General features: G+C 44.5%; 1 protein-coding gene across 2 annotated transcripts in view; it reads right to left on the bottom strand.

Annotated features, from left to right (window-relative positions):
* LOC136587276 (rho GTPase-activating protein 39-like) overlaps positions 1 to 25155 on the bottom strand; it is a 121354-nt gene that overhangs the window by 28443 nt on the left and 67756 nt on the right. For both annotated transcript variants that reach the window (XM_066585821.1, XM_066585822.1), the window contains exons 3-4: positions 7407 to 8646; positions 998 to 1550 (exon numbers count right to left, since the gene is read on the bottom strand). In XM_066585821.1, the coding sequence (XP_066441918.1) occupies positions 998 to 1550; positions 7407 to 8646 (1793 nt within the window). The remainder of the gene's footprint in view (positions 1 to 997; positions 1551 to 7406; positions 8647 to 25155) is intronic.

The following is a 25155-nucleotide window of genomic DNA, read 5'->3' as shown; positions in this document are numbered from 1 at the left end:
GTATATTCTTATTTACCCATTTTTTCTATTCTCTTTTTCACACAGATGGGCATGTAAAGAATCCCAACATCCTCTTTACTTGACAGAACTTTACATCCAAATGAAGCGAATACTGCTCAGACCTCCTGGAATGTTTCCTCCCATATGTTTGCGCTAGATACAAAGTTGCTGTATAATTACAATGATTATAAATAGTAAGAGCCACTTTTTGTGTATTCTTATCTCTGGGTCATACCGTAGCAGCACCCACATTACAAGGAGGATGTGCTACCTGATTATAGACTGGCAGCAGATTATAGAGTCTGCCGTCTACCAACAACATTTGCACCATGTAATATTCACCTGTGGTGCGGTAACATCTACCCATTTATGTTACGTGAACACCTCCTATTCCATGTATTGTGACAGCCAGGTGCGTAGCTACAGTATGCAGAGGGATCAGTCACACCGGATGCCGGAGAGACCAGTAAGGCTGTATTCACACGAGGCAGGTTGGATGTGATAAAACTGCATCACGAACAGTGTGTGCTTTTGCTACAATTTTGTGCTCATAAACGCAAAAGCACAGCAAAAACATTTTTTCTGCCCCATGTAAATGCACCCTATTATACGTAGCACATGGTACGTGGTGGCGGAGCCTTTTACAGCATTTGTATTGGGGCCCAGAAGCTTCATGTTGCGACTCAAGTGATCTCTCACAATACACATCCTTGTTTCCAAAAGCTAAACCTCAGTGAGGAAGTTACGTTTTATTACCACGGACGCCATCTACAATCGGAGTATTCTTTCCTTATTAATCTACACATTCCAGCTATCCTCACCAGCAGACAATCTCCTCCTATGAAACAAGTCCAATAACAACAGAGACTTCATTTACGGACACGTCCTTTCCTACATTCAGGGCATATAACTTACAATAGAACCTTCTAGATCCCAAGAAATCCAGAGCAAGATCAATAGATAAAGTGCAAAAAATAAAACACGCAGGAATACTTACTGTTTTGATCATTGGCTTCTTCCAGATGCCTGTAGATATAACCTTCCAAGTATGACTGAAACTTTGGAGATGGGGAGAAAAACCCCAAACTGATGGCAATAAGTTCCCATCCTAAGGATAGACTTCTGTAGGTCATGTTGTTAGTGGTCTGCCTCACTAGTTGCATGTACAGTTCATCCCGCAAACCTTGCACGGTCCAGCATTTAGTCACCAACACTAAAGCAACTTGGTTTCTGTCTGTCCGGCCCTGGCGGTCTCCCATGTAAACCTGAACAAGCTTGAACATTTCACAAGCTTCTTTCTTGATGACTCGATTGCTAGTGATCAACATGGGCTTCTTGATGGACCCGCCATTCCAAGAGAGCATATTGGAGATTGAGATTCTCCTGCGAAAGATTCCCTGTGTGTGCATATTGAGGTTCTTGGAGGCCCAGTCCGCCATACTGGTTTGGGAAAGTGGTTTCTTCAGAGTAGTGTAAGGAAACTGGTACCCAGATCCAAAGCTGGTCTGCCCTCGACCTTCACATGTAGGATTGCCCTCCAGAGTTCCACTCTGCAATCAGGATAAAGGAGATGTAAGACCATGTATAATGCAATTTCTTTTCTTATGTTGTTATCCTATGACCGAAATTTCAGTTTATAGACTTCAACTTTACAAAGACAAAATCTAATAATCTAAGAAAACATGAGGTTGTCCCTGAAGGATAGAGCAAGATCAGTAGAGAAAGAGAAATAAAACAAATACATGAAAGTGTTCTTCATGCATCCAGAAATAGAGGATGCCTCTCCAACAAGCTGCTCGCATCCGAGTGATTGAACAGATTGTCATTATTCGGCACAACTTTACTGCAAGGGTTATTGTAAAAAATAGGCAAAATATCAAAACAAGAGCGCACACTTTGTTGCGTACGTTAGATGTGGAAAAATAAGAAACATCGGCTCCTACTAACTTTACTGCGTATGACAGAAGTTAGACTCTTCCGAATAGCCCCAGAGCAGAGGACCTGGGGGACTATATACTTGACTGGAGGAACACTTGGCTGTCCAGCCTTTTTAACAAGATGTAATTGATGGGATCCTAATGATGCCAGGGTTTTGGAATTCACGTGTAATTCGAACTATGGCTGGACTTGTAATTCTAAATCCCACTAGATATTTGCTCTGTCATGTAAGCCTGAAGAATTATATGAGAAGGATGCTGTGGACGGATGGCTACAACATCTGCAGGGATGGATGCCTTGCCCTGGCCACTCGTGGTTCAGCCTTGTTCTCATCTCGTCAGCTTTTACATACCCTGCAGTACTGACTGAGGGCTCAGTCAGACGGGCATTTTTTTGCGCGATTTGCACGTGCGCATGCGTCCGGCGATTTTATAAAACCATTGCTTTGCAATGGTATCGGACACATGAGCGCTTTTTATGCGCTTGTCCGATAAATTATAGAACAGAAATCGCAGATCGCACCTATCTGCGATCTGCGATTCCTGTTCTCTTCTCTATATGCGCCCAATGGGGCCGGCGGCAGCAGCGCCCACCCCATTGAGAACATATAGAAGACCAATCATTCTTCTCTGCCACAGCTGTAACAGCTGTGGCAGAGAAGAATGATGTTTGCCCATTGAATTCAATGGAGTCGGCAATACAGCCGGCTCCATTGAAAGCAATGGGCTGCCGGCGATCGCGGGATGAATTGTCGGGAAGGGCTTAAAAATGTAAGCCCTTCCCGGAAATTCATCCAGAAATGTGTAAAAACAAACAAACAAAAAAAGAATATACTCACCTCGTCCCGGCAGACGGACTTCAGCGCGGCCGGCAGTTCTCCTGAACTGCTCTGTGTAGTATTCAGCAGCCGGAGATTTAAAATCCCCGCCTGCTGAATGGGCTGTCTCTGATTGGTCACAGCCCTACCAGTCAGAGGCAGCTCTCACTCACACCCATTCATGAATGGGTGAGTGAGTGCTGCCTCTGATTGGCTCAGCGCAGGGACCAATCAGAGGCAGCACTCACTCACCCATTCATGAATTTATGAATGGGTGTGTGAGTGGAATCTGCCTCTGATTGGTGAGGCTGTGACCAATCAGAGGCAGCTCATTCAGCAGGCGGGGATTTTAAATCCCCGGCTGCTGAATACTACTCAGAGCAGTTCAGGAGAACTGCCGGCCGGGCTGAACTCCGTCTGCCGGGACCAGGTGAGTATATATATATTTTTTGTTTTTACACATTTCTGGATGAATTTCCGGGAAGGGCTTATATTTTTAAGCCCTTCCCGAAAATTCATCGTGAGATCGCCCGCAGCCCATTGCTTTCAATGGTGCCGGCTGTATTGCCGGCTCCATTGAATTCAATGCGCTGGACTGCTCTGGCCCGTTTCTATTGAAACGCGGCTAGAAGCAGTTTTTTCGGGCGATTTTTCGGCCCCGGTCACGCGATTTGCGGATGCGCATCCGTCATGCGATCCACAAATCGCGGGAAAAAACGCCCGTGTGACTTAGGCCTGATACTGTAACATTTCAGCCTGCTCATGCCTACATGGTTTGTGGGACTGCTTGGAAAATCTACTTTAAATTTATGTTTAAAACTATATAAGTACATACCTATAAAATGCCTCAGTGATTTCTCTAGAATACTGTCCACTAACGAAAACCACGATGAAGCTAAACTTGGCTCCAATGCACCGCAATATAAGACAACTTTCAGGGTACTGCTGAGACATCTACATGCAATACTACCATTAAAGGGCTACTGAACCTCATTCTAAATATACCCATGTAGCATTCTAGCATTTTTTTTCTTTACTTGTGCTTCTACAAGGTTCACTGTACGGTATAAATGACAGGTTAGTTTTATTCTGCAGGTCAATATAACTGCATATAGTTTTTTTTTTTTTATTGAAGGAGTTCTGTCAATTGGCACCATTTTTGGGTACATGCAACTTTTTATTGTGTTTTTGGTTATGCAGATGAATAAACAAACAGCAGTTCTGGAATTTTCTTTTTTTATGGTGCTCACCCCATGGTATAAATAATGGGGGGAAATGTACCTAGACTGCCGTTTTCAATGCTGGTCTTAATATATTAATTTCCCAAGGCATGGTGCACCTAACACACGAAGGGGCGCCTTTTGTCGGGGGTATATAAAAATATTAGTATGACAGTTTCTGGATTTGCAGGTGTTACAATAACAGTAAGGCCGCCTGCAGACGAGCGGGTCGGATCCGGCAGCGAGAAATCTCGCCGCGCGATCCGACCCCAGAGCCTGCAGGGACGAGCGCGTACTCACCCGCGCCTGGCGGCCCCGGCTCTTTGATGTGCCGGCTGCCGCGCAGCCGGCGCATGCGCAGACCGGAGCCGGCGGCCAGGTGAGTGCGTGCTCCGCACAAAATTAGAACATGCCGCGGTTTGTTTGCCGCGCGAGATTTCGCGCGGCCAAACCGCGGCCGTCTGCATAGGAGTGCGTATTGTAATGCACTCCTATGCAGACTTTCAGCGGCGGAAATCCCGCGGGAAATCCCGCGGCGGGATTTCCGCTCGTCTGCAGGCGGCCTAACGTTGATAATTTTTCAACAAATCTAACCTACATGCGGCAGAAATGAAATCAGTGCATGGGGCTCATATGGTGCAGTAGCGTTGCAGAATATGCCAGCCCTGAAGTCTACAGATTTTGATGTTGAATTGCCAGCAGAATTCTGCATGCTACCGTGTTTCCCCAAAAATAAGACAGTGTCTTATATTAATTTTTGTTCAAAAAGGTTTAACTTTTTTACATGTATAGCTGCCTGGACACTATTTAAATTGACTTTTTAAATGAACTGTTAGCAGGGCTTAATTTTGGAGTAGGGCTTATATTTCAAGCATCCTCAAAAAGCCTGAAAAATCATTTTGCATCCTCAAAAATTCTGGAAAATCATGCTATGTCTTATTTTCAGGGAAACCGGGTAGCAGTGCGGATTTTGATGCTAAATAGTCCATCCTGTGTGAAGGGTCCCTAATAGAGATGAGCTAGCATACTCGCTAAGGGCAATTGCTCGATCGAGCATTGCCCTTAGCGAGTACCTAGATTCGGCTGCCGGTGGCGGGTGGGGAGGAACGGAGGGGAGATCTCTCTCTCCCTCTCTCCCCTCTGCTCATGGCCGCAACTCACCTCTCACCCGCGTCGGCAGCCGAACCTTTTCTTCCGAGCGGGGAGATACTCGCTAAGGACAATGCTCGATCGAGCAATTGTCCTTAGCGAGTATGCTCGCTCATCTCTAGTCGCTAATATTATGTACAAAACCTGTGCAATTTTGCATTTGGCATCTACAATGCACATAACATTGAGTTCAGCCTAAAACCAGGAAGCAATACACCGGCTTAGAGCTTATTCAGACACACATCATAACGTAAACTGTGAAAACCTCAAGTGTCTTACCTTGAAATATTTGGCATGTCCCTCCAGCAGTGGAAAGTTTATGACCACGCCTGAGGCCAACACAACTGCCTCACGGAACTAGTTCAACTAGTCAAAACATGAGACTGCACGTTTCACCGCCAACCACACGCTCCATGGCTGACAATAAACCCAACTATTTCCAAGGATAGGTTTACAACACTAAAGGGCCTTTTATACTGGCAGGAACAAGCGCAGATCGATATTTTAGTTGATCAGCGCTCGCCCAGCTCCATATACATAGAATTAGCAGTGCTGTATGGCCCAAATGATCATTAGGCCATATTCATACGGGCAAGTGTGATTTTGGTCAGTAGAAAATGACCATTTTCTGCTTACACAGGAGCAATAGTCGTTCAAGTCAATGGAACTCCGTTCCGGCCCGCCCGCCTCAATTCACAGTTTACAGCAGTCGCTCACTGAGCGGCACCTGCTTAAACGGGCCAATAGTTGTTTGGTTTTAAGTTTTGCTAAAAACCAAGTGACTGAGAGAAGTGAATGATTTCTCACTCTGTCGGTGGGCACATGTATACCGAACGATTATTGCTTGAAACCACTGTTTCCAGCGAGAATTTGGGAGATAATGGCCCTGTGTAAAATACCCTTTTCAACCAAACTGCTAATGGAATGTGCAGAAGATAAACCATGTGGGTGTGCAGGTTGACACATAAGGGTAGAAAGGCATTTTGGATAGCTTCTGGGAGCATATTGTGGTTGGCACTGTAGGGGGGGCACACAGGCGGGCACTGTATGGAAGGTGCACCATATCTGGTATTGTATAGAGACAACGCACTGGCTAGTACTGTATTAAACTAAAAAGAGGTTCTGCAGCATATGAGGTGTATATCACTACCAATAATGTACACTCAGCAGTCCCCTTTGGATTTCTGTCAATTGCAGTGCTGTTATGAAGACCTTGTGCAGATTCAGTAGGGCAAACACAACATTACTGACATCCTACCTAGCTTCAATAGTAGCAGTTATGCATATGGGGGTATGTATGGGGTTTCCCCGTATACTTACAAGCCTTACAAGATCTCAATGACAACACTGACTGAAATCAAAACAGAAAGTGTTGTCATCAAAACTAGTCAACTTTACGACAGACTTTGGGCCTGTAACCTCAAGCAATCTTCAAGACAGAATCTCAGGATGCAAGATGTAAAAATTGTTTTTCACACTTTAATGCCTCCGTCACACAGGCATTTGCAGAAACGCAGCGTTTAACACTGTGTTTACTGCGGTTTCAGCAGCGTTGTCATGCATTTGTGTCAATGTTTTTGCTGCCTTTTCAACTGTGCTGAAAACGCAGCCAAGGATGCTGAAAAGAAAAAAAAAAATCAATACTCACCCAGCTGGCGCTGTTCGGGTCCCTGCCACTGTTCTCTGGAGCTCTCGGCACTTGTCATCGCCGACAGAGGATCTTTTGCTAGTGACAGGGTTTGAAGACCCCACCTCCAGAAAGAGATTGCACTCATTGGCTGAGACCACTGAGTTTCAGCAGGCTAAGCCAATCACAGCCAGCGCTGGATGCACCAATCACAGCCATTCATTGAATGGCTGCGATTGGTGCATCGAGTGCCGTCTCTGATTGGCAGAGCCAGCACTCCTGAACCAATCAGAGCAATCTCTCACTGGGAGGCAGGGACTTAAATTCTAGTCACTAGCAACAGATGCTCTGTCGGCTAGACAAGTGCCCAGCAGCCTGCCCAGAGCTCTGGAGAGCTGTAGCAGGGACCGGGACAGCGCCAGCTAGGCAAGTATCCTTTTTTTTTTTTAGGTAGTGCAGCTAGTGCTTGCATTGAAATAAATGGGAGCGTTGTACGGCGTTTAGCACAGCGCTGAAAAGGCAGCACTAAAAGCTGTACAAAAATGTGTGTGAGGGAGGCCTTAGAGTCAAACAATGAGTTGGAGCTCCAATGCACATTTTCTCCCAGTGCTGGGATATAGCTTGAGTATAAGTGGGAAGAAAATAAAGTAAGTACCTGTGATACTGTTCTTGTGGATTCTGTTGAGAGTAAGCTTATCTGGCTTGTGACCTTCTTCTCCATGAAGTCCATCTTCTCATAGGTCCGTTTCTGTCGTACTACTTCTAGTTGAGTATTTACATCTCCTTTGCAATCTCTCACCTCAGATCCAAGTCTGTACAAAGACCTACTGCTTGATGTGAGGTCATCTCTTGACCCTCTGCCTACACAGTTTAAGTCCGTCTGAAAGCGCACCTTGTTCATGTCTGGGGCAATGTTCTCCAACATGTCCGTGTCCAAGCTAGTCTTGCTGCCCCTTGTTGCAGTTGTTCTGCAGACTACTGACCTCATTTCTGCAATTAGTTTATCATTTAGTGCATTGAGTTCAGTGCTGCTGCCCACTGAACCAGGCCTTGTCTGTGTTGTGCCTTGTCTTCTACCTTTCCGTTTTCTCAAGCTAGGAGAAGGTCCTGTGGAATAACCAGAGTCCTGTTGACTTACCACTGTGGGGTATTCTTGAGGAAGACTATTTTGCCTGTTATGGTGAGCCTCCATGTTCTTGAGAACATTAGCTTCTAAGACTCTCCAAGAATGCTTGAAGCTATCTTTTAAAGCCAATGGACCAGGAGGCTGTTTAGGAGGAACATCAAGAGATCCAGTGGGTGAAATAGTCTGTTTAGAGGACTGGTCAACATTGACCATGTGCTTGATATACTCCCTACCTGCTGGGCTGTATTCTGTGGCAGAAGGGTTTCTCTTGTGTTTACTTGGATAACTTGGGTAGGGCAGAAGTTTTGGAGTTGGAGAATGGCTCTGCAGACTACTAGCTGGGGACAATGGTGGCGAAATTGATCGTGCAGTCATACTTTCAAAGTCCATTTCTGCAGGAGGCTCATCATAAATTGGAGAATCCAAAGATGGCTCATCATATATAGGTGGTGGGGATCCATACCTGGGGGAGGAAGGCTGCAGTGTCCCAGTAGGTGTCCTCTGTGGAGTTTGACATGTGGCCCCATTGGTCAAGACAAGACAGAATCCACCATTATCCGTTTTCTTTACTTGCATTGATTGCTTTGTATCAACTCCAGATTTTGTTTGCATAGAGGTGGACTGAACATGGGCATATCCAGCAGCCCTGCCTAAAGAACTTTTTGGGTTGCTACTTTGAAGAGGTGTACAGGGTGGAGATAATGGGACTTGTCTCAAGCTGTTCACTTTCACTAACATGGCTGCCTTGGTTCCAGGAACAGGTTGCCACCTGCATAAAACAAACAAATAGAATTAAAAGGAATGAAAGAGAAAACACATCTCCTTTCCCAAAAATGTAATAGTTCAATGGGGGTAAATACAATTATTCTTATTAAAGTTATTTATATTTGCTTCAGTACATGTTGGCAGGTTACAACAGTTGTGAGTAATCGGATTTGTTGCAGAGGCGATACAAGACTGCATACGCACGTCCTCTATTTTACCAACACAGGAGACATGAGGTTCATTAAACTGGTGAAATCAGGAAAGCAATGGAGAGATTTCTGCTGTTAGAACAGCTCTGAACGAGTCCTTCACACTCGGGCCTTTGTGTATCCGCTGTCAGATTATGACAACAATGGGATTCTTGTGCTGTTCCCAACTCAATTCTCACACAATTGCTTGGCAGCAGCAGATCAGGGTGGAACCACCATAATGTGGACAACAGGAAATAGTAGCCTGATAAACGGAGCTGGCTTTAAGGGTGACAATCAAGCTTTTGTTACTATACATTTCTGTTAATACCACTGACAACCTTAGAAACAGAGGGGGTTGAACCCTGGTAGTTGACAGTAGTTCATAAAATAGATCACACCAAGAAAAACCCTTCTGTTTATACCAATCATGTTAGAATGAGGTCATAAATATATAAATTAGCCACTATGTGAATGGCATGGTATTCATATTACTCTTACAATGCTTCGCCTAAATTCTGCACCCCTTATTATAAATGGGTGCCCATGAATATTTATTAGGGGTTTTGCTGCTGTCCAGTCCTCGGAGGTGTAAACCCAAGCCTTAGTGCAAAATCCGTGACAGAGAGCCCCACTTACCATGTGCTATGCAGAATGCGGGTGCCTTCTTTGGAGGCAAAGGGGCCCTTGGGCCCAAGTAAAAATGCTACCTTTGCATTACCTAAAACCCCTGACATCCCGCTATATTACATAATTTAGCAGCAGCCTATGCTTGCTGACATCTAATTGACCTGTTGTGACCTTGTATACGTTGCTGAGTAACAGTGATTGGTCGAATGCCTGAAGGTCCAGCCTTTAAAGGCTCCTATACATATTAAAGTTTAGTCATATGAATCCACCGATACTGTTGGGGCTAGACGGCTTAGGGGAAAGAAGGACTTGGGATACTGAATTTCAATGGCCAATTCTGTTGTTCTCCGAGTGATGCGCTACCACCAGGTGTTTGACCTTGGCTTAGCTCCCTAAAGGGGTATTGGTGTATCCTGTCTCCACCGCAAGAATAGGTGAAGACGTGGGTTGGACTAGTTAATGTATGGGGTAGGGCCAAGTGAGGAGCATAGCAGCAGATTGGCTGAGCCACACACACCTACTCTCACCCTAACCCGTCCTGCTACCATCTACGCTGCCGTGGACAGTGGTAGTGTCCCCAGCCGCCTAACATCTGCAGTACAGGGTGTGCTGTAACTGTGAACCCGGCGGCCTGGCATTTCCGCTCCTGCCGCCGCAGTCACTTTTCCCCACGGTCTCCTCTCAGTGCTGCAGACCCCGCTTTTACTTTCCCTGTGGTTCTGAGCTCCTGTCACTGTGCACAGTGATGCCTTCTCCCTTGGCACTTCTGATTCTGTGAGTGTCCCTGGCGGGCAACCATCTGCCATTCCGTAGCCGCTGTGACAGTCCTAGTCAACCGCTTCCCTTCCCTGCTGTCCCTGCTGGGCACTGCGCTGTAACTGTGTCTACCTCCACAGTACGATGCATGCTCCGCTGTCACAATCTTCCTGCTCGGACGTGCCGAAAGCACTGTGGCGCACTTCCATGTTGGCTGGTCGCGGCACACTGTTGCTAAGCAGGTGGTCTGTCTCCCCGTCGGCCTGCACAGTGTGTTGGAAGCTGCAAGTATGTTCCTGGCCAGACAGGAATGCAGACAATCAGCAGCTAGGGGCCTGACAGGAGCATTTCCTCTTGCTAAGGGCTGTCCTACCCCTAGCTTCCGGTGTCGACAAGATACACCGGTACCCCCTAAAGGTGCGTTCAGACATGGTAAATTTTGGTTCGGATCAGCACCAAAACCTGTGTTAAAATCCGCAACAAATAGTCCAGAGTTTGAAGTGAATTTGTCAACCTTTCAATTGAAGGGGTGAAGTCTGCTGCAGATCCACGTCAAAACCTGCACCAATGGTGACGGAATTTGACGTTTTTTTTCCACTGTGAAAAATCCACACCAAATCTGCTACATTGAATGTACCCCCAAACACACAAACGTTTGGCCAAGCTGAATGTTAAGGTGTATGGCAGTCAGTGGAAACATGATTATTCGTCGGAGAGTTATTGTAGGTGTGATGACAACTTTAGACTTTAGTCATAGATTATATAAACCCCTTACAGGACTTTTACATTCTTAACCCTTTCCAATCCACTGTAACGTCTGAAGACATTATGATTTAAGGCTGTACAGCTCCAATATTGGAAGATGTCCATCGGGGTTCTCTTACTGTATATTGCCAGCCTCTCTGCTGTCCGAGCCTATCCAACGTGTCACCTCATGCAGTACTGGCTTTAGCCAGCAGATAGCACCGTTGTATAACGGCAGAAAAAGAGTAAGCTCCCTAGGAAAACCAGGACACAATTTGGATTGGAAAGGGTTAAAACTTAAATTTTTGCTTAAAATAATGCATCACATTTGTGTCCTTGCGTTTTTTCATGTGTGTTTTCACACTAGTACTTCCAATAGTTTCACTGGGGGAAAATCGCACTAAGGTCGCATGCAAAGTGCATCACATGTGAGTATGATGCAATTTAAAAAAAAAAATCCCATAGAAAATGTGGGATTCCGTGGAATCATCCCAAAATAGGAACACAGTGAAATCAGTAAGTTAATTTTCGTAAACGAGTGCCATCCATATGGCTATTCGACGGAACTTCCGCGTGAAACTCGCCAGTGTGAATGCACCCTTTTGATGATCTTATGGTCTCCATGAAAGTACCGATCAGTGATCGCTGATCGGTCTTTCACTGCATGCGTTTACATTGCACAATAATTGTGCAAACCGCTCGATCTAACGAGTAATTTGCACGATAATCGTCCTGTGTAAAAGGGGACTTTGGACTCATCCTTACAACAGCTTGAACAGACACTTAACAAGATAATACAGGGCAAGTAGTCAAGCAAGAGCTAAAGAATGAAAAAAAGACAGATCACCAATAGGATCATGAAAGGGCCACAACGCAGCAGATTGATGCTTCAGCATGGAAGGAGGGGTTGTTGAGAAATTATATAAATCAAAACAAAAAAAAGCCTTAAAATGGAATTAAGGAACTGGGTGAAAGTTTATAATCCATTGGCTCCTCCACCACATAAATCAGCTTTTTGCCAATCTGGTATTTATCTGAAAATAGACTATTAACCAAGCTTTACTTCATCTGTGAATCATTTGAAAAAGAAAGTGCCCATTGTTGTCGCCTTTAGAAAGGCATTACAGAGATCCGCAGGCCTACTGTGGTTGGTAAGTGACGGCCATGACCTCTAGTTTTCACTCAATCACATTTTCCGTACAAAAAGATGCACTACTTCTATATGTTCGCTGCTTAATTTAATTTAATCCGTCAGCTGGAACGTGTTATCCAAACTACAGGCATGATGTTATAGAGGAGGAGCCGAGCGGATTGATATATAGCTTTATGGGGAAAGATTAGCCGTCAATCACTGATCGGATCCCCTATTGGATTGTTCAACTCAGATTGTGCATAAGCTGAAATGAATAAAATACAAGTTGGGCCCAATGCACACGGCCGGCTTTGCATTGTGGAATCCGGAAGAGTGGGAGTCTGCCTCCGGATTCTGCAGCAAATACCTTCCATAGCATGTTATGCAATAACTGTTTTTCCGGTCCATGAGCCAAAATCAATTGTGATTCTTTTGCTCGTGGGGGAAATCTGTGCGGATGGCTTCCATTGAAGTCAATAGAAGCCGTCGACCAGCGGCCCTTCCGCAATCATCACTGCGGTAAGATTTCGGGATCCACGTCCTCGCCTAGCGACAGTGCGGCATTATCTGTACTGCGCATGTGCGCTGGCCGACACATCCATAGTACAGATAAGAAGAATCCAAACAGGTACTCAGGGGGTCACCAGCTGGGTATAGGGTCAGATTCGGCTGTGTTTGGGTTCAGTTCAGGGTTTCCATCGATCTGGTTTTAAAGGAGAGGAATTGAAATAAAATGGAAGGAAAAAAAAATGTATTTTTTCACCCTATTGATTTCAATTGAGTTCCAAAAAATGGAAAGGCTTCTATTTGCTTTCATTCCGTCAGGTTTCCGTTGTATTTGACGGAAAAAATAACGCTGCAGACTATGACATTTTCCAGTCCACCCCCCCCCCACCCCCACCTATCCCCCCCCACCCCCACCCTTCGCTCATCAGTTGCTAGATCCTTCATTTCAAAACGGTAGCAAGTGATGGGTGCTCAGCATAAACAGGCAGTCGGTCATCTATGTATGACGGCGGGCGGCCAAAAAAAGAGATCTCTGATGCACTCGGCCTCCATTGCCTAAACAACTATCACTCCTGTATGAAAAGCCCCACCGCGTCCTGCACTGTATACCTGGTCGAACCAGGTGCATAGTTTATCTGAATTTTGAATGGTAATATGCACACCAAATTCTCATATATTTTTTGGAACACTTGTGAATTGATGCGAGTCATGTACATATTCTCCCCCAATTGGAAAAAGTCAGCAAAAATTACAAGTTTCCAAATGTGTCTCGACATGTTTTCAAGTAGCCTACATGTCTGGACATGCTCTCGATACAATGTCAGCACAAGCCAAAATACTAACCTGTCCAAGTAGTCTGCATCTACTACCCTCAGTAACCTCCAGCCCGTCTGCTGCACACCTTGCCTTTTCTTGTAAATTGAACTTTCCTATGAATCCAACCTCAACTACTCGGCTCATTTTATAAACTCCTGCTTTTCACACACCTCAGCCCTCACTGCCCGGTTTCAAAATAGGCTGGCCACAGCTCACTGGTATGATTTTCCCTACCGCCTGCTCCCCAGGATAGCTCTTCCTGTCATTGTCAGCCTTTAATTACACATTTTATTATGTTCTGCTTTCAGGAAATAAAGCCCAAGCTGAAAAAATGCCCCCCTATTTATAGCTGGGAAAACAAACTCTTCATTGAAATGCAAACTTACTGCAACGTTACCGCTGGCTATAGAGAAGATGTGTGCCATACAGGATATACGGCATTTACTGGGAGAAAACCTGTGAATTACACAAGAAGGATTAGAGATATGATCCATTTGTCAATGGACAAGTATAAAAAGCGCTTTATTCCCCTACATTATGTAAGTGACATAAGCCCCTTATGTGGCCGAAGGCCTGCAAATACCACTACTCTTGGCGGTGTAAGTTAACCTTCTGCACACGGATGTTAAGTGTTGGCAGACTAGGATTCTGCCCTACGTACCACCGTAACCGCTGTTACAATTGTTTTAATTAGTAGCTTTAGTGGTTGACCAACAATCAGCCATGCACACTTAATGAACGATTGCTTCCTTCTATGCCGCACCGCAGCGGTCAGGCAGCATACAGCATGTGTGATCTAACAGAATATCATCCACCAGCTGTAGTATAACACCATTACACGCTACCCAACCACTTGGAGGAACAGATTAACTACAACCTTGTGGGTGACCTAATACCACAATATCTTAAATCAAAAACAGATTGTAAAACATTCCATTTTTATGACCCGTTTTTAATTTTCTGAATGTAGATTTTTTATTCAGTTGTCTGTACATGGCTATGGGGAAGAGCAGAATGCCCAAGCTGCAGTTAACAGCTCACAGAGATACGATTTTCAGCAGAAATCCTGGTCCATTCACACAATGGGCAGAATGGGACCCATTAACGTCTATGGGAGAGTGTTGTAGGCATGCTCTGTGAGATGTGCAGAAGCCATTGTGTCATTGATACAGATTGTGACATCAAAGATTTAAAAAAAAACCAAAAAACACACACCAAGAATTCTTAAAACACTTAACAAAAAATTGACTTATACAGAATGTAATTTTCTCATAACACATTCCCTTTAACCCCTTAGTGACCAAGCCTGTTTGCGCCTTAATGACCAGGCCAAATTTTGCAAATCTGACATGTGTCACTTTCACATGGAAAAACACCAGAAAGGTTTTGCATATCCAAGCGATTCTGACATTGTTTTTTCGCCACATGTTGTACTTCATTTAGGCGGAAAAAATAGACCAATAGAATTTGTGTTTATTTATTAAAAGTGCCAAAATTGGGAAAATTTTGAAAAAAATCGTCATTTTTTCACATTTCCAACTGCAATATCTTAAATATGTGCAAACATAATATAGAAATTGTTGCTAAGATTATATTTCCACCCGTTTACTTTATTTTGGGCGCACATTGGAAAAACTTTCGTTGTTTTTTTTAACCATTTAGGAGACGTACAAATTTAACATTACTTTTTAGTATTTTGAGGAACACTTTGTTTTCCTATACCAAGCCAAGATTGGAAAGGCTCACGAGTGTCAGAATAATAGATACCCCCCCCAATGACCTTATTTTAAAAACTACACCCCTTAGTGTATTCACTGAGGGGTGTCATGAGTATTTTGACCCCACAGTTTTTTTTTTCAGGAATTAATTCAATTTAGAGGAGAAAAAGTAAAATTTCATATTTTTGCAAATCTGTCATTTTAAAGACATATTTTTTTCCTATAGTTTACATGAAAATCAGGATTTACACCCCAAAATGGATACCCTATTTCTCCCATGTTCAGAAATATACCCATTGTGGCCCTAATGTTATATCTGAGTCCACAACGGGGCCCAAAATGAAAGGAGTAGTCAGTGTCTTTCAAAACAGAAATTTTGCTTGAAGTCCTTTTAGACCCCATAGCACACATGTAGAGTTCTTGAGCGCCCAAAATCATAGAAAACCCCCACAAATGACCCCATTTTGAAAACTAGACCCCTTAAGGAATTTATCTAGGGGTGTACTGCATATTTTGACCCCACAGTTTTTGAATGAATTCAAACCAGGCAAAAGGAAAAAATTGTGATTTTCGTTTTTTCGGCAATTCTGTCATTTTAAAAACAGCTTTTTTTGTACAGCACACATATGAAGGAAGACTTGCACCCAAAAATGGATACCCCTGTTTGTGCGGTTTTCAGAAAAATTCCCATTGTGGCCCTAATCTTATGTCCGCATGCACAACGGGGCCCAAAATGAAAGGAGTAATTGGTGGCTTACAGAAAATAGATTTTGCTTGAAGTCCTTTTAGGCCCCATTGCGCACTTGTAGAGTTCTTGAGCGACCAAAACCATAGAGAACCCCCACAAATGACCCCATTTTGAAAACTAGACCCCTTATCGAATTTATTTAGGCTGGGGTCACACAGGGCGGATTTGCCGCGGTTTTGCCGCGGATTGCCGTTGCATATCCGCACTGCGGCAAAACCGCTGTGTTTGCAGTGCAATGCAGCACAAATGAGATTTGCCAAAAAGCTCTTCTCACAGGACGGATTTTTTCCGCACAGCCGCAGTGCGGAAATGCAATTGCGGCGCGGTTTTAAAAGATGCACCATGTTCATTCTTTGGTCTTTTCCGCAGCGCTTTTTTGTCCATAGACCTCTATGGACGCAGCCAAAACCGCACCAAATACGCGATAAAAGTAAAAAAGCGCTGTGGAAAAAAAACACGCGCGGATTCTTCCGCACGAAAATCCGCAAGCCCAAATTAACCTTTGAAGCGGTTTTACCGCAGAAGCAGTTCTTCTGCGTCAAAACCGCAACGGAAAAACCGCAACAAATCCGCCCCGTGTGACCCTAGCCTTAGGGGTGTACTGTGTATTTTAACCCTACAATTTTTGAATAGATCTAAGTAAAGCAGTAGGAAAAAATTACGATTTTCATTTTTTGGGCTAGTGTGTCAATTTAAAAACAGTTTTTTTTGTACAGCACACATATAAATGAAGACTTTCACCCCAAAATGGATACCCCTGTTTGTCCCGTGTTCAGAAACATACCCATTTTGGCCCTAATAGACTTACAGGACACATGGCTAGGCCTACAATGAAAGGAATACCCGTTGGATTTCAGGGTACAACTGAATAAATTTCAGGCCCCATTGCCCACTTATAGAGCCATTGAGCGGCCAAAACTATAAAGAACCCCCTCAAATGACCCCATTTTGAAAACTAGACCCCTTAACGAATTCATCTAGGGGTGTACTGCGTATTTTGACCCCACAGTATTTGAATGAATCTAAGCAAAGCAGAAGGAAAAAGTTACGATTTTCAATTGTTTTGGCAATTTTTTCAATTTAAAAACAGTTTTTTTTGTACAGTGTACATAGGAATGAAGACGGTCACCCCAAAATGGATACCCCCGTTGGTCCCAAGTTCAGAAACATACCCATTGTGGCCCTAATCTACTTACAGGACACATGGCTAGGCCCATAAAGGACGGAACACCCGTTGGATTTCAGGGCACAACTGAATAAATCCCAGGCCCCATTGCTTATTTGTACGGAATAAAAATTGACTCCCTAAAAATCCCCCACCCCCTTCCCGCCCACACACACTCTGCGCCCTTTTTGGCGTTCGCAAATCTTAGATAAAAGTAATAATGTGAACTGTGTAGTATTTCCGAAGACAGGGGTAATTACGGAGGCTGGTTGGAATGGGCCCATGGGGCAATAAAACCGGTATCCCCCCTCCTCTCATGTATTTTGAGGGGCTTTTCTTGACCTCAGTGGCGGGTATGGGGTGTAAAAAGTGGCATTCCATGAATCTCCGTAAGCTTAATGAGGTGCGGCGGTCTCACACAGAAGACGCTCAACAAGCTGCTCCTGGAACTGCAGGAAGGCGAACGTTCCCGGGGCTTCTTGTAAATTACGTATTACAGGTAGCGGTCTGAATAACGCCGGGCTCACGCGGGTGCAGGCGGAATCCGCTTGCGGAGGCCCGCAGTGGATCCCAGCTGTGAGCCGGCTGTGACCCTGCGTACGGCCACGTAATGTACTGTGTATAACTGCGTACTCACACAGGCGGTCATGCGCAGTACACCTTTTTTGTTGTTTGCATTTCCCGCACCGCCGCTTAGTGATGACGCGGGTACCCGCAGCCCGTATACAACGTAGTTGCGTATGGGCAGTGGGTATATCCGCGACCATGGAGCACAATAGGCTCTATGTTACGGATATTCGCGGTAAAATAGAACCTGCTGCGTTCTCTTTTTTGCGAGTGGATTACGCAATTTCAACCCACTAATGTGAGCGGAATTGTGTAATCCAATGCGATTGATCTGCGTATTACCGCGGATCAGACGCATGCGGAATCCGTAATTCCCAGCCGGTCATGTGAGACCGGCCTAAGGGGGATCGCTACCTTTTTATCATGTGACCGGGGACCGCTCAACAAGGCCACCCGTCACTGCTCCAGGCTCTCGGCAACCGTTGGTCGCTGGGAGCAAGGAGATTTTAAATTTCCTGGACTCCCCGACTCCTGCACATGGGTCCGGCTTTTTGCCGGCAATCGCATGTGCAGAATTCGGGAAGGTCCATGGAGGAGGATCGCGTTGGGGTTCAAATACGCAGGCCTCCGGTAAAAAGTTTCATCTCCTCTCACCAATCACATCAGTGAGGGAAGATGAAACTTCAAATTTTTTTTTTACTTTTACGTGACCAGGAACCGCTCACCGTGGCCCCCCGTGAAATCTCCATGCTCTTGGCTACGTTTTGTAGCCAGGAGCAGGGAGAATTTAAATTATCCTGGCAATCCACAGCTTTTGCGCATGCGTCCGCCATTTTGGCGACGGGCGCGTGCGCAGAAGCTGTGGTAAGGTCCGCGGATAAATCCGGGGGCCTTAGGTACGTACTTTCATACTCCCTTACGGATATGATCCGTGAGGGGAGATGAAACATACGCTTTTTAAACTTTTTTTAAACTTTTTAAAACCTTTTTTTTTACTTTACATGATCACTGTCATCCAATGGATGACAGTGATCATGTCCCTTGTGACATCCCTCTGCTCTTGGCTACACATGGCAGCCAGGAACAGAGGGATTTTAAATTTACGGGGCTTGAGCCCCTCTGTGCACGCGCCCGATGTCAATCATCGGGTGCGCATGCGCAGGCGGGGATTCGGGTCCCGGGACATCGCTGAGGACTGGGGGTGAGTATTTTCACCTCCCCTCATGGATCCGATCCATGAGGGGAGGTGAAACTGACTTTTTAAAAACTTTTAAAAAACTTTTTCGCAATCGCCGCTATCCATTGGATAATGGCGATCGCGGTACCGGGGACCACTCACCGCGGTCCCCGCTGACATCTCCTGCCTCCCGGCTACCTACAGGAGCCGGGAGCCAGGAGATTTTAAATCTCCCGCGCCGCCGGGCCTTCTGCGCATGCGGCTGACGTAATGTCGCCTTGCGCGCATGCGCAGAAGACCGGCTTCGGGGCCCGGAGCGGCAGGAGAGCGGGGAGCAGCATGCCGGACCCTTTTTTGCGATCGGCGCTATCGATTGGATAGCGCCGATCGCAATGCCGTGGGGGGGGGGGGGGCGAACAGCCCAGGATGACAGCTCCATGCTGTCGGTGACCTGCGGACACCGACAGCATGGAGCTGTCACGTCCACAGCCCGAGTGGCTTTATTCTCTGCAGGATACGTGTTTTACGTCCTCAGAGAATAAAGCCCACTTCGGGAGGACGTAAAAACACTATGGGCTGGTCGTTAACGGGTTAAAGAGGTATTCCAGGCAAAAACTTGATATCAACAGTTAATCGCTGAGGGCCCACTGCTTGGAATCCCCAATGATGAGCTGATCGCTCAACTCCCTGTCAGTGCAGTGGGGCTGGATGTTGTCATAGGATGTTGTGCAAAAAGTGCTACAGAGCAGCTTCATTCCCTTTGTAATCAATGGGAGCTGAAGCTGTATTTACACTTCCATGTCTCGACCTTGGTGTCAGAAGCAGAAGGGCTGGAACCCCAATACTTCCATTGATTTCAATCTGAGTGAAACCAGCTATGGCACTTCTGCTCCCGTCAACTAGGACAACACATCCAGCCTCACTGCACTGACTGTGGGCCAGACAATTAGCTAGTCACCAGGGATCCCAAGTGATGGGTCCCCGGTGATTAACTATTGATGACCAATCCTGAGGATAGGTCATCAATAGTATATGCCTGGGAAACCCCTTTAATGCCTCACACATCCCATGAAGAAACAAAGTTCTTTCCAGTGCCCTGAGAGCTTTAGTTCTTTCAACCAGCTTTGAAGTACTGTGCTGGAGACAAACAATCCAAGCTGAACATCTCCACTGTGTAAGGGGAAAGGGCAGAACAATTCCACTGGACGACTGTAATAGAGAAATCTATAGGACTAGCTCTAACATGAGACTATAGTGTAATCATATCATAGGAAGCACTGGCAACAACATCTCTAATACAATTTCAGTCAATTGACAGTAGAGAAAGTAGAGGAGCTCCATACATGAACAATACCAGGGTCGCTTGCTCTTGAAAAGCAAGCCATAGAGCACCACCTTTAAAGAAGACCCTTTAGTTCTCCGAATGTATTTTAGTAAAAACTTATATTCTTTACAATACAACAAATCATTGGGGTTGTGCCACTCCTTAGTTATTGCTCCTATAAAATTGGTGAATGAATTGACAATTGGGTGTTACCCCTTGAGGTCAGGTATACATTCTGATACTATTCAATCACTGTGGCCTATTTAAGGACATACGCCTTTGACAAGGGGGTCGGTAACATTATTTATTCATACATTTTCAGGATGAATAACAGCAACAGAACAACACAAAGTTCTAAGAAACACGGTCCGGAAATGTTACTTCATGGGAAATGAAGCATTTAACAAAAGACAGCAAAAAAGATGCATAGGCATGCAAGACCAATCATATACCAAAGTATATAAGAGTAGGTAGAGATAAAAGGTATATTACTTAAAAATGCAAGTGGATTGAAGGCCAAATCTTCTCACCCTTGCTTCTCAGACACTGGTGCCTTGTATAAAAGATCGTATGGCAACCAGGAAGGAGATGGCAAAAGTTTATTCCAAGATGTTTAGAGGATCATGTAGATAAATCCCCTTCAGGAGAAACAAAGTAATAATAAAACACACAAGAATAACTTCCAGCTCGTGAGCAAGAGTCTGTCCATTGGAAAGGACATGTGGTCAGGCGGTGCGCTCCAACGTAGAGCACACCCACCCAACAGAGTCGTGATCTGGGTGGTGGGTTCCACAGTGGAATGCACCAAACAAGACAAGGTACTAGAGATGAGCGAGCACGCTCAGTTAAGGCAGTTACTTGAGTGAGCATCGCTCTTCTCGAGTAGCTGCATTCTCGTGCGAGCAGGTTCGTGGGGGGGGGGAGAGGAGAGGAGAGAGAGAGATATCTCGCATTAACTGCAAGTAACTGCCTTAACTGAGCGTGCTCGCTCATCTCTAGTCCCTTGTCTTGTTTGGTGCATTCCACTGTGGAACCCACCACCCAGATCACGACTCTGTTGGGTGGGTGTGCTCTACGTTGGAGCGCACTGCCTGACCACACGTCCTTTCCAATGGACAGACTCATGCTCACGGGCTGGAAGTTATTCTTGTGTGTTTTATTATTACTTTGTTTCTCCTGAAGGGGATTTATCTACATGATCCTACATGACGAGAATGCAGTTACTCGAGAAGAGCGATGCTCGCTCGAGTAACTACCTTATCCGAGCGTGTTCACTCATCTCTACAAGGGACCCATCAACTACACAAGGATAAAACTATATATACCAACTGAATCCATTACGTGGCAAATCCACACAAATGCAGAAGAATAAAATGGAGATATAAAAATGTACATACATAAAAACGCCAAACTAAATAAAAGTCAATATAAAGTGCTGAGAGTATAGATACGATGAATTATTAGCTTTTATAAGTATAATTGTTTTAATTAAAAAGTCAGTAGGAAAAAGTAAAATGAATCAATTATGGAAAAAAAACATACAAAAGAAACTATTCAAAACTATGTGCCCGATCAATGGAGCATGATCAAATAAAAATAAAATTAACCAATGGATTATAAAACAATGATTAAAATAGATACAAATAAAACAATTCCAAGCCATGTCTATAGGCTGGGTTCACACAGGGCAGATTTGCTGCGGTTTTTCCGTTGCGGTTTTGCCGCAGAAGAACTGCTTCTGCGGCAAAACCGCTTCAAAGGTTAATTTGGGCTTGCGGATTTTCGTGCGGAAAAATCCACACGCGTTTTTTTACGCAGCGCTTTTTTACTTTTTGTCACGTATTTGGTGTGGTTTTGGTTGTGTCCATAGAGGTCTATGGACAAAAAAGCGCTGCGGAAAAGACCAAGGAATGAACATGCTGCATCTTTTAAAACCGCGCCGCAGTTGCATTTTCGCACTGCGGCTGTGCGGAAAAAATCCGTCCTGTGAGAACAGCTTTTTGGCAAATCTCATTTGTGCTGCATTGCACTGCAAACGCAGCGGTTTTGCCGCAGAGCGGATATGCAACGGCAATCCGCGGCAAAACCGCAGCAAATCCGCCCTGTGTGAACCCAGCCTAAACTATTTCATGGGGAATACAAGTATTTACCAAAACAGAAGTGTCAGGAGAGCTGACAAGTCCTCTTTAAGGTCTCTAACAATCTACAAAGTCCTGAACATCATTAACTCAGTCCCTTTTATGCAATTTCGTAAGGAAAGGAGAGGGCACCATCATATAGGTATCAACACAATTACAGAGGCTCCTACATTTGTATCCAAGAATCCAGTATAAACACGAAGAGAAGCAACAGAAAATTGTGCGCACCTATGAAAAATCAGTTTGTTTTATTTGTAATCACAAAAACATAGTAGATTTTAAAAAAACTATTAAAACCCATTCAATGCTATAACAGATACAGAATTGCTAATAGCAATAGGCAAATTCATCCACAAAGCAGAGTTCAAAACACAAGCACACTTTAAATGCTTAGGGGGCGCCCTCACAATGCAAAGTATAAGGCAGGAATCAAAAACATCCATAAAGGTGATACAAGATAAAGTGCGGAGATCAAGCACTGCCAATGGGACTAAATGGAAGCAGAGTTCACTGATTCAAGGTGAACAGATACCCAGAAGTAACTACAACGTGACATCTAATCCATAAACAAGTGCGAAGGTCCCATCTATACTGCTATTAGGCTCACCTAACCATTTCCATTTCTCTGTTCCGTTTGAGGAGGGGATAAGCGGAAATAAAAAACAGAATTAAACGATTTCAGTGGGTTGAAAAACAGAAACAAAGCAGAACGTAATTAAACTGAAATAAACAGAAATACTTACTTTAAAAGGAAAAAGGAAAAACCTTGAAATCAATAAGGAATAAAACAAACGTTTAAATCCATTTTTATTTCCGTTTCTCTTCTTCGCAAACGGAACAGGTAAATTTGTGAACGGAGCCTGACGGCAGAGTAGACGAGCCCCGAGCTAAGAGATCAAAAAATTAAATCAAAACCATTGAAACACTGTCAGGAGGCCCAGGTTTCAAACAAAAATGTAACCACAGGCTGTAGGTAACCCCCCAAGTGTATCGCTACAGATGTAGCTTCATCAGGGATAAAATCTGACAAACCATAAGAAGCTGCTTTTACCTCCTTGGCTGCTGGGCAAATGCATAGGTTCCACATATGGTAGGTCCACCCCTGGCCGTTCCCCCAGCGAGGATCCTTAATTATACATTATTCCATACACACCTTGTTGTTCATACAACAGTTAACTAGCATATAAAAAATATATAGGATATAAAACCTTTCGGTAACCTCTGTTGGCCACATCCTCCAGTACATGTTTACTGAAACACAAGCCGCTGTTTAATGGTTTCTATGTTTAGCACTGGATACATTGACAAAATGGACTGGCTTGAGCGGCCGCCACTCAGAAAGGTCTTCCCAGAATTAGCACCATTCATCAGGAGCGGACGATTTATTTTTAGTGCGGAGAGTCAATATTTCCACTACAACGAGTCCTTTTGCTACTGTAGCCGCTTGTGCAATGAGGTGCTAACAATTGTCTTCATTACCGAGAGGCTGTTGTTGTTCCCGTTAGCAGCAGTGTAGTCATCAAGGGACCGGTTACCTAAAAATGTCACCTCTAATTTATATTTGTGCAAGTAGAAATTCCTTAAAAATTGTATCATCACAAGAACCGCTTTGTGGGCCAGTAAAGGAGCGTTCACACGAGCGGAATACTTCTGCAATCGGACGCATCGAGAGGCAGAAAACTCGGCACCAAAATCCACATGTATCCATGGGAGTTATGGAGGGTAACTCCACAGTAGCAGATTGGGGCAGCTTTCAGACAAGCCTATTTTAGATCCGTAGTTGGTCCATGTTTTGGGGACCGTAATACAGAGCTGATGTAAATCTATGTATCCATTTACATGGCTGTATTTTTCATTGCAGCAAGACTTATTCTTTGTGTTTTTTCCTCTGCATTGCTATTCTTTTCTATTCTAAATACTATTGCCATATGGTTGTAACGTCATCTGTAAATTCTAATACAGATCCGTATTACGGACATGCTCCGATGGCTTTGCCTGAAACTGGCCTAAACTGAGTCTTTGGGTGTGGATTGTGGAACTATTCCGTTCATGTGAAAGCACCCTAAGGGCTCCTGCACACGGCAGAGCCACGTTTCACATGCGGATTCCGGCCCTGGAAGCAGCGGCGTCCGCGCGTACTTGATGGCACAGAATCCGTAACTTTTCTGCTATGTCAATAGCGGAAGGGCCGCGGATCGGACTGCTTCCATTGAATTCAATGTAAACTGTGTGCAGGAAGAATCGACTTTTCATAGCATGCCATGGGCGGTATTTGCTGCGTATCTGCGGTGCGGACATCCGCCGAGGATTCCACACCAAATATCCACCTGTGGGCAAGAGGCCTCAACTGGAATAATTACAATTTGTGGCTTCCCATCAGTAGAAGACAAGTAATGTGCCACAAACAGAACCCCTTTGTCTGGCCAACCATGTATTACATCAGTGGTCATCACCCCCCTACTGGCCACTATGTAATACAAGGCTACTATTGCAGAAATGTCTGGCTGGAGTGATTTGTTGGTGTCTCAGGAGCCAGACTAGACAATCCCTTTTATTTTTGGAGATGTCATTTAAGGAGAAGCCAAAACAATCTGACATTCATCAGAGTAAATACGGCCATAGAAAATAAATACTAAACCATTATTAGCTTAAAAATGAGATTTACAAATCCATTGAGCAGAGGGAATTGTTCTTTCCCACACATTTTTAAACATAATTAGAAAAATAATCTAGTCTTTAAACTGCTAATAACTTACTTGTTCTGATTAGAAGAAACAGGAAATCCAGGTTTTAAGGTCACCTAGGACCAGGATTAAGCATTCTTATCATTAGCACTAAGTAAATCCAAAAGAATTTTCACGCAAGTACAAAACTAGGAAATCAAAAGGTCAACTGACCCGAAA

The sequence above is a fragment of the Eleutherodactylus coqui genome, chromosome 13 (genome assembly GCF_035609145.1).
Source record: "Eleutherodactylus coqui strain aEleCoq1 chromosome 13, aEleCoq1.hap1, whole genome shotgun sequence".
Lineage (NCBI taxonomy): Eukaryota > Metazoa > Chordata > Amphibia > Anura > Eleutherodactylidae > Eleutherodactylus > Eleutherodactylus coqui.
This window is presented reverse-complemented; position numbering and strand designations above follow the sequence as displayed.